This window comes from Gymnoscopelus braueri (assembly GCF_963280865.1).
Source record: "Gymnoscopelus braueri genome assembly, chromosome: 23".
Classification (NCBI taxonomy): Eukaryota; Metazoa; Chordata; class Actinopteri; order Myctophiformes; family Myctophidae; genus Gymnoscopelus; species Gymnoscopelus braueri.
The window spans coordinates 475,320-486,375 of record NC_137625.1 but is presented as its reverse complement, the minus strand read 5'-3'; the positions used below and the strand labels follow the sequence as shown (position 1 = coordinate 486,375).

Below are 11,056 nucleotides of genomic sequence, written 5' to 3'. Positions count from 1 at the left end.
TCTTCTTCTTCTTCTTCTTCTTCTTCTTCTTCTTCTTCTTCTTCTTCTTCTTCTTCTTCTTCTTCTTCTTCTTCTTCTTCTTCTTCTTCTTCTTCTTCTTCTTCTTCTTCTTCTTCTTCTTCTTCTTCTTCTTCTTCTTCTTCTTCTTCTTCTTCTTCTTCTTCTTCTTCTTCTTCTTCTTCTTCTTCTTCTTCTTCTTCAAAAAAAACACCAATCCAACCGCCAAATACGCAAAACAACAGAACCATAAACTTGGGAGTAAAACGACCAAAGCTCGTCCCGCGATAACGACAGACGTCATTCCATTCATAAAATGTAAAGCCCTTTTCCAGCAGTGGAGGAAAAAGTTTTTCCATTTTTTGTACTTAGGACACATCTCTGTCATTTTAGATTTATTCAGCTATTAAAACATTTTAGATCTACAAGCTCATAGCGCAGCACCGAGTGCCATGCTATGAGCTTGTAGATCTGCTATTTTCTTTGAAAAATCGTGAACATTTCTGCAAATCTTATATATTTGTTTCAACATTTGTATAATATTCAGCTCCAGGGATCCTCAGAAGCAAAGATAATCTGAGTTACAAATATTTGCTTTAAAATATATATATTAAAAGATTTGCACACATTTTCACGATTATTCACAAAAATAGCAGATCTACAAGCTCATAGCGAGTGCCGTGCTATGAGCTTGTAGATCTGCTATTTTTGAATAGCGAAAGAAATCTTAAAATGACACAGATGCGTCCCCGGATTGAATGGATTAAGTAAAAGTATCAATACTGCAATGTAGAAATACTCTAATTACAGTTAAGAGTAGAGAATTCAAAATGTACTCGAGTAAAAGTACAAAGACCCCTGGTCTACAGGGTCATTAGAGGTCAGAGGGCGTGGTAGTGATGACACAGAGGAAGTGACTCATAAAAGTCAGCTTTTATTTTTTTCTTTGTTGAATTTTTTTGTGTTTTTGTGGTCATTTTGGAGACACTTTGAACGTGACTCAACACCCAGAATAACTTCCTTTATTCTATTATCAATCATCTGTACTATGACTCATCATATCATATCATATCATTACATATCAAACTGTTCTCCTTCAAGTCACACAGTGTGACTCAGTCATTGTAGAGTTTATATATCCAACACATTGGTAGGTATGGTAGATCTACAAGCTACAAGCTCATCTTAGATCTGCTATCATTGAAAAATCCGGAAAATGTGTGCAAATCTTTGAATATATATATTTTTAGAGCGAACATTTTAACTCAACTTTGCTTCTGGGGGTCCCTGGAACAACATCTTTTGCTTCTGGGGGTCCCTGGAACAACATCTTTTGCTTCTGGGGGTCCCTGGAACAACATATTTTGCTTCTGGGGGTCCCTGGAACAACATCTTTTGCTTCTGGGGGTCCCTGGAACAACATATTTTGCTTCTGGGGGTCCCTGGAACAACATCTTTTGCTTCTGGGGGTCCCTGGAACAACATCTTTTGAGATGGGGGTCCCTGGAACAACATCTTTTGAGATGGGGGTCCCTGGAACAACATCTTTTGAGATGGGGGTCCGCGGCCAAATACATATAACCAGCCTCAGGGCTCAATGGGTAATTTAATACCGTCCAACAAATATATGTTTAAAGTGTCCCACAAAACGTTAATTCATATTATTATTCATTCATATTATTTGCTTCATCAACTGTACAGAGTTGTGATAAATGTCTACATTATAAATTGTAATATTTGACTTTGTTTGTTTGTTTGTTTTTCTGGTTGCAGGTCGGACACCAAGTTTGACTCTGGATCAGGTAGGTGGTTGATCTAGGCTGGTCAAAGTGGAGGTCCGGATTGTACTGAAGTATTAGTACTTGAGTAAATTGTAATTGGTTACTTTACACCACTGACACACGCACATGCACACGCGCACACACACACACACACACACACACACACACACACACACACACACACACACACACACACACACACACACACACACACACACACACACACACACGGCTCCATTCAATAAGACCCAGTGTTGGATTCTCCCTCTCTGACTCACAGAGATTCCTACATTCCCCTGGGGGGGGGGGGGGGGTGTGTGTTGCTCCGGGTTTGAGTGGAATTCCGTGGCTTTGTAGTTGGGTTGGTGGGGGAGGGGGGGGGCCTCCCACACTGAGGAGGAAAGAGGGGGGGTGGGGGGAGAGAGAGAGAGAGAGAGAGAGAGACCACTTTTTCTCTGGCAATGTAAACGTATGTTTTCTCCTGCCAATAAAGCTCCTTTGAATTGAAATTGAGAGAGAAGGAGATGGGGGACAGACAGACAGACAGACAGACAGACAGACAGACAGACAGACAGACAGACAGACAGACAGACAGACAGACAGACAGACAGACAGACAGACAGACAGTTGAATGAAACAAAAGGAACAAACCTGGGTTTTTAGGTGTGATCCTGTTTGGTCAGCAGAGGGCGCTGTTCTCCAGCTCCAGAGGCAGATTCATACAAATGTCCTCTAAAGCAGTTAGTTCTCAAACTTCTTCATGAACGGACCCCCCCCCCCCCCATTCAGTACCCTGGTACACATCATTCTTGACCCCCAGAAGAAAAGATTTGTGTAAAAAAAAAATATCAAAATTATTCTAATTAACACCTACAAGTTTTTTTTTTTTTTTATATTCCAAAATATCAGATGTCTGATGTTTTTGAACAGCCAAAGTATGAAATCTAAAATGACGCAATTTTAATGGGTCAAAAGCCGTGATGTAAGAAGTACTCTAATCGCATTACTTATAAGTAAAAGTATCGATACCACAATGCATCTGTTACAAGTCTCTCTACATTTTGACGGCAAATATTTATTTCGTTTTTTGTCATTCTAAGTTTTGGGTGGGCCTGAATAACAATGGTTGGGCCCATAAATTATTCAATACCATTGAATACATTACATTACATCATTAATTACTCTATTAATACATTACTCTATTACATTACATATTACATAATACCATCACATTACATAATTTGTGAAAAGTAATCTGCATTGGCCTGGCTCATCATAACATCCTTTTAAAGAGTTAACCCTATGTTTCCATGGTTCAGGTTGGCCGTCTTTCTTTGATCTGCTGAAAGAAGACAGTGTGTCCGTCAACGATGACTTCTCCTATGGAATGCACCGAGTAGAGGCTACATGTAATCAGGTAAATATCAGATTACTTCTCCTATGGAATGCACCGAGTAGAGGCTACATGTAATCAGGTAAATATCAGATTACTTCTCCTATGGAATGCACCGAGTAGAGGCTACATGTAATCAGGTAAATATCAGATTACTTCTCCTATGGAATGCACCGAGTAGAGGCTACATGTAATCAGGTAAATATCAGATTACTTCTCCTATGGAATGCACCGAGTAGAGGCTACATGTAATCAGGTAAATATCAGATTACTTCTCCTATGGAATGCACCGAGTAGAGGCTACATGTAATCAGGTAAATATCAGATTACTTCTCCTATGGAATGCACCGAGTAGAGGCTACATGTAATCAGGTAAATATCAGATTACTTCTCCTATGGAATGCACCGAGTAGAGGCTACATGTAATCAGGTAAATATCAGATTACTTCTCCTATGGAATGCACCGAGTAGAGGCTACATGTAATCAGGTAAATATCAGATTACTTCTCCTATGGAATGCACCGAGTAGAGGCTACATGTAATCAGTTAAATATCAGATTACTTCTCCTATGGAATGCACCGAGTAGAGGCTACATGTAATCAGGTAAATATCAGATTACTTCTCCTATGGAATGCACCGAGTAGAGGCTACATGTAATCAGTTAAATATCAGATTACTTCTCCTATGGAATGCACCGAGTAGAGGCTACATGTAATCAGGTAAATATCAGATTACTTCTCCTATGGAATGCACAGAGTAGAGGTTACATGTAATCAGTTAAATATCAGATTACTTCTCCTATGGAATGCACCGAGTAGAGGCTACATGTAATCAGGTAAATATCAGATTACTTCTCCTATGGAATGCACCGAGTAGAGGCTACATGTAATCAGGTAAATATCAGATTACTTCTCCTATGGAATGCACAGAGTAGAGGCTACATGTAATCAGGTAAATATCAGATTACTTCTCCTATGGAATGCACAGAGTAGAGGTTACATGTAATCAGGTAAATATCAGACTGTATAACGCGTGTGTTCTATCCCTAGCAGTAACTCTCCCCTTCCTAAGCTGAGCGAATTTGGAGAAAAAACAAACTCACTGTCCACCTAGAGATCTTTAAGAAGTCAACAGTGGCCTATAACAAAGCACTGCGCTTGGCAAGGCAGGCATATTTTTCACGCATTATCAATGACAACAAGCAAAATGCCAGAGTCTTATTCTCTACCATTGAACATCTCTTAAACCCCCCCCAGGCTTACAAGGAGTCGCTCCCTGCTTCTAAAGCTAAGTGTGATGAGTTCGCATCCTTTTTTGAAAACAAAATTTTTAGCATTCGAGCTGGTATTATAAATGCTGCTGCTAGCACTGCAAATGCGGCAAATGGTGCATGGTGCAAAAATGTAGATCCCTCCAGAGGAAGCCTAATATCATTCTGCGCAATTAATGAAGAGGAACTCCGTAAAACTATATCACAGATGACATCATCATCTTGCTCACTGGATGTAGTACCCACCCCGTTTCTCAAAGAGGTTTTAGACAGTGTTATTGGAGATATCCTAAGAATTGTAAACAGCTCTCTACTTTCAGGCGTCTTTCCAGACTCACTGAAAACGGCTGTAGTCAGGCCGCTACTCAAGAAACACAACCTTGATCCATTGGTGCTGGGTAATTATAGACCAATCTCAAATCCGCCATTTTTGGGCAAGGTCTTAGAAAAAACTATCTTTCATCAACTGGATGTGTTCCTACAGAACAATAAGGTTCATAACAAATTCCAATCTGGCTTCAGGAAAGGTCATAGTACAGAAACAGCACTTGTAAAAGTAATTAATGATCTAAGGGTGTCCGCTGACGACAAAAATGTATCTGTTCTCCTACTTCTTGACTTAACCGCTGCTTTTGATACGATTGATCACACAATTCTACTACAACGTTTGGAGTACTGGATTGGTTTGTCAGGCACAGCCTTGTCTTGGTTTCACTCTTACCTAACAGGCAGAAGCTATTTTGTCAGTCTAGCTAACTTTGACTCAGACAAACACAACATCTGTTCTGGTATTCCACAGGGCTCAATTCTGGGTCCCTTATTGTTCTCCCTGTATATACTACCGCTGGGAGAACTCATCGCCGATCACGGAGTGAACTTCCATTTCTATGCTGATGATACCCAGCTGTATCTTTCAGTAGCTCCAGACGACCCCTGCGCTCTAGACCCATTGTTGACCTGTCTGTCCAGTATAAAATGCTGGATGAGTGAGAACTTTCTTAAGCTAAATGAGGATAAAACAGAAGTTCTCATAATTGGCTCCAGTGAGCAGAGAGAATCAATAACAAGTAGACTTGGTAACCTGGCTGTAGAAAGTAACACCACAGTAAAGAACCTGGGGGTGATTATCGATTCTGAATTGAATTTCAATACACACATTAATCATGTCACCAAGATTGCTTTCTTTCATCTTAGAAATATTGCGCGAATTAGAGACTATCTGTCGTTAGACGATGCAAAGACGCTGATCCACGCTTTTGTTTTCTCTCGGCTTGATTACTGCAACGCACTCTACTCTGGCCTGCCAAAGAAAACAACTGACAGATTACAACTTGTTCAAAATGCGGCAGCCAGAATTTTAACTAAAACCAGGATGAGAGAACATATCACTCCAGTTCTTGCTTCACTACACTGGCTCCCGGTTGTTTTTAGGATTGATTTTAAAATTCTTTTAATAGTTTATAAAGCTCTAAATGGTCTGGCACCTACCTACCTCTCTGACTGCCTAGAGAGATATGTTCCAAACCGGGCCCTCAGGTCTTCAAGTGCTGACCTGCTCGAGGTGCCTACAATGACATATAAAAAATACGGTGAAGCAGCATTCTGCTTTTACGGACCGACAGTGTGGAATAAACTCCCATTACACCTAAGACAGGCAGCCTCTGTCGATAGCTTTAAAGCACAGCTCAAGACCTATTACTTCACTCTTGCTTTTAGCTGATTCTTTGGTTGATTTTTAATTCCTCACTGTATTCCCTATTTTAATGTTGTTTTATGCCTTTGCTTTTGCTTGCTTTTATTTTATTTTATTTTATCTTTGTTTGCTTTATTGTTAAATTGGTTCTAACTGTAATTGTATTATTGCTCTGTAAAGCACTTTGAGCTGCATTTCATGTCATGAAAGGTGCTATACAAATAAAGTTTATTATTATTATTATTATTATTATTATTATTATTATTATTATTATTATTATTATTATTATTATTATTATTATTATTAAGCACCAGGTCTCATACATAGCTGTCATTCTCTCAAGTCGTACCCCAGCTATCTACTGGATACATTGATGACTTTATGGAGTTTGTTCTTATTAACCAATGATAATGAGCCATACCAGTCTTATTAACCAATGATAATGAGCCATACCAAGAAATAAAACAAAAGGTTAATGCACTCTCCACGAACTGATCGATGGGACGTGTGCGGGGGGGGGGGGGCAGGGGGGATAACCCCACTTTTGCAACTACTTTCACCTGCGCACTTCACAGATTATGGACTAGTATATATATATATATATATATATATATATATATATATAATATATATAAAGCCTGCAACGATACATGTATTCGTATTGAACCGTTCGATACGAGGGTCTCAGTTCGGTACGCGCTACGAACCGAACGATATAATATACTTTTTTTCCCCAGACGACTTCAGACGATGCGCTCTGTGCTCAACCTACTAACCTACCCTGCTAGTCTCAATGGATCTGCGCTCAACAGTGCAACCTAGAGCCAGAGTTCCCTGCTCCTCCCCCCCCGCTCCCCCACACAGAGTAAACAAAAAAAAAAGTCACGCCGTGCGGTGGAATTAAAGCTGCCTTAAGAGAAGACTCGCTGGATACTACACTGTAAAGTTAAACTGTTGCAATAATGGCTAATGCCGATAGACCAGAAATAGAAGACCCTCCACTATCCAGCAGATCTGGCGTTTGGAGCCACTTTGGGTTTCCAGTTAATTATGACCGGGATGGCAAAAGCAGAGCTGCCAACTCTCACCCTTTGAGAGTGAGAGTCACGCAATTTAACCTCTTAACACGCCTCACGCCACACTTGCCATTTCACACGCTTTTTCCCCCTCTCCACAGAAAAAAAAAAAAAAAAAAAAACAGCAACCGGGTGGAAAACGGAACACTCGTCCTAAAACACACTGCCCCATTTTTTTCGCAGACCGTGGCCGCCGGATTAGACCCGGGGTGAGGGTGTTTTAGGATGACGGTTGAACCGTCGTCCTAAAACACCCTCGCATTGACGAGAAACGCAGCCCCAAAACACACTCCCCCGCCATTTTTTTCGCCGCCGGATATACCTGGGGCGAGCGTGTTTTGGGACGAGGCGGTCTTGCATTCCATCACACCCATTCACTGGCTTGTTTACAAGTCGAATTTGGGGAAATAAAATAATCAGGAGCTCAAAAACATAATGAGAGGATACATGAGCTATCTGTGCAAAAGCTGCAAAGTGTACAGATTTAAGCAAGTATTTTAAAACAGTGAAAGCTACCGAGGAAAAAGAAACAGAAAGTTTCACCAAAACCGAAGGTATTGAAGAGGAGGACACAGAGAATGTTGCGGTCATCAGAGATCAAAGGATTTAGCTGCTGCCATTCTGATAATGTCAGGAGCAACCAGACAACACTACGATTAGGTAGGGTCCATGTTAGCCCTGGTCCAGAGCGTTAGTGAGTTAGAGAGAACTCACTAACGCTCTGGACCAGGGCTAGGTCCAAGTGTTTCCAAATGGACTGCGGTCTGCACAGAACCCTATCCATCAGATCCAAAGTAGACTAGGTTTTTTGCGACCAAAAGACCATGTATTATGCAAGTACATAATGAGGCTGACCAAAGTTTCTCAGCTGCATTATATTTGTTAGTAGTGTCTAATAGTCTATATGTCCTCTGAAACAAAGGGGTTTATAGTGAAAACTTACTTAAGCTGCTTTATAAATAAAGCACTTTGAAACTGAAGATGATGGCCAATGTTGATGATAATTGATTGACACAAAATAAATAAGCCCCCCCCCCTGCAACGTTTCCTTTTTGCCACACATCTACACTTCATGGAGTACATTTTTTGTACCGAATTAAAGTAGTAAAAAACGGAAATAAAAGGGGAATAACCGATAACTGAACCGAACCGAACCAAACCGAAAATTTTCGTGCATGTGCTTTTGTATCGAAAAAGTATCGAACCGTGACCCCAAAATATTGAATTGAACCGAACCGTGAATTTTGTGAACCGTTGCAGGCTTAATAAATATATATATATATATATATATATATATATATATTTTTTTTTTTTTTTTTGTATTATTATTATTATATATATTTTTTAATGTATACACTCTGGCAGTTGAAGAGTTAAGTAACGATAGTCTTCGTGTGTGTGTGTGTGTGTGTGTGTGTGTGTGTGTGTGTGTGTGTGTGTGTGTGCGTGTGCGTGTGCGCGTGCGTGTGTGTGTGTGTGTCACAGTGCGGGTCCCACCTGGGTCACCTGTTCGACGACGGGCCCCGCCCCACTGGGAAGAGGTACTGCATTAACTCCGCCTCCCTGGCCTTCCAGCCCGAGGATGGCTCCGCCCCCGATGCCGCATCGTCGTCGTCATCGGCCAGTAGCCCCGCCCACAGCGGTCCCGGGCAGAAGACGGACCTCTAGAAAAAAAACTAAAAAATAACACTGGGTGTCAGGAGTGTTCCTAAGGGGGGGGGGGGGTCCCCCCATACAGAGGGGGTCCCCCCATACTGAGGCCCCCCCCCCCATACTGAGGGGCCCCATGTTAAATGGATTGGTAGTTAGGAGCCAAACGGACAGTTACAGGGTCTGTAACTCTGAGAGTGTACAAATGTACCCAAAATGTCCATTTGTACACTCTCAGAGTTATTGGGGCGGGGGGGGGGGGAGGGGGGCAGTATGGGCACCTCAACAGTTAAATTGTAGGGTTGGAACCAGGGCAGGAATTTCACGACGGCCACGGCCCTCCGTTGCCCCTGTGTTTGGTGGCCGTGTACCCCTCGAAAAAAAATAGATGCCCCAGGACCACAGAGGCCTTGATGCCTGCCTGCCTTTGGCCTTTGGCCTTTGTGCCTCAAAAATCATCAACAACACCAACGGCCAAGTGGCCTTGACCCCTAAAATGACAAAATGTCCGGCCTGGTTGTAACTATTTGAACAGAGATACGATTTGCATCGTGATACATGGACGATAGTCGTTTATTTATAGCGATACGATAACCCCCATACCCCCATACTCCATACCCCCCGACCCCATACCCCCATACTCCATACCCCCATACTCCATACCCCCATACCCATACCCCATACCCCCCGACCCCATACCCCCATACTCCATACCCCCATACCCATACCCCATACCCCCCGACCCCATACCCCCATACTCCATACCCCCATACCCATACCCCATACCCCCCGACCCCATACCCCCATACTCCATACCCCCATACCCATACCCCATACCCCCCGACCCCATACCCCCATACTCCATACCCCCATACCCATACCCCATACCCCCCGACCCCATACCCCCATACTCCATACCCCCATACCCATACCCCCCGACCCCATACCCATACCCCATACCCATACCCCCATACCCCCATGCCCCATACAACCATACTCATACCCCCATACTCATACCCCCATACTCCATACCTCCATACCCATACCTCCATACCCATACCCCCATACTCCATACCTCCATACCCTCCAGTCAAAGCTGCCAGAAGCCTTACATTCTCCAAGTGTGCTTCACTGAAACTTGGGTTTTGTCCCAAATCACTCCCTCCTCACTCTATAGTGTGTACTATGTAGTGGTCATTATTCTACCCTATATAGTGGACTCATTCTATCCCACAGGTGTTACCAATGATACTAATGAAGGCTCTGCTTTCTCTGCTCTCCTTGAGGGGGTTCCAAATGGACCCCTACGTATGTGTGTAACTCAGAGAGTGTACACATGGACCCGTAAGGGTCCATTTGGTTCCATTTGGTTCCATGTGTACACTCTCTGAGTTATGGGGGTCCTTGAAATTAGAATTGTTTGAGAACCACTGTGTTACACTAAATGGAACAGAGCCTTCATTAGAATCATTGGTAACAACCTGTGAAGGAAGTAAGGAAGAGGCCCAATTTATTTCCAATATGTCTGCTGTGCATAGAGCCTGGTGATGGTGAACTGAGTAGTGTGCATTCTGTGCAAAGTTATTTAATTCATTTTGCCTATGAGTTCACTATAATCCTGTACATGTGGCGCCCCTACAGGCAGTAAGGAGTAGTGAATGAGGGCCCCCTACAGGCAGTAAGGAGTAGTGAATGAGGGCCCCCTACAGGCAGTAAGGAGTAGTGAATGAGGGCCCCCTACAGGCAGTAAGGAGTAGTGAATGAGGGCCCCCTACAGGCAGTAAGGAGTAGTGAATGAGGGCCCCCTACAGGCAGTAAGGAGTAGTGAATTGGGACACAACCTTGGCGTGTTAAGTTTGAAACACTGTGACCTTTGACCTTATATCTAGAGCTGTTATATTATTATGAATGATATATAATATATTTCTAGTTTTTTTGATGAACACAATAAGTTAAAGTATTTTCTCATTAGGAGGTGATCTGGAATTAGAATATAGTTTGTTTGTGCTTGTGTTTATTTTAATGAACCTTTTTTTCTTTGAAGTGATATTTGACACCAAGTTGATTTAACGAATAAACTTATGCAAAGTGCCAGTGATGAAGGAAGTGCTCTGCTTGTTTGTTTTTATTTTATTGTTTTACTTTCAAACATGTTTGAGATCATTTTATTCTATTCAGATTTTTGTGTTTCATCT

General features: G+C 42.1%; 1 protein-coding gene across 3 annotated transcripts in view; it reads left to right on the top strand.

Annotated features, from left to right (window-relative positions):
* The window catches only part of msrb3 (methionine sulfoxide reductase B3), a 46,675-nt gene extending 37,030 nt beyond the window's left edge, over positions 1 to 9,645 (top strand). For all 3 annotated transcript variants that reach the window (XM_080420709.1, XM_080420708.1, XM_080420710.1), the window contains 3 exons: positions 1,771 to 1,799; positions 3,098 to 3,195; positions 8,697 to 9,645. In XM_080420709.1, the coding sequence (XP_080276835.1) occupies positions 1,771 to 1,799; positions 3,098 to 3,195; positions 8,697 to 8,879 (310 nt within the window). In that variant the 3' untranslated portion in view covers positions 8,880 to 9,645. The remainder of the gene's footprint in view (positions 1 to 1,770; positions 1,800 to 3,097; positions 3,196 to 8,696) is intronic.
* The last annotated feature ends 1,411 nt before the right edge of the window (positions 9,646 to 11,056 follow it).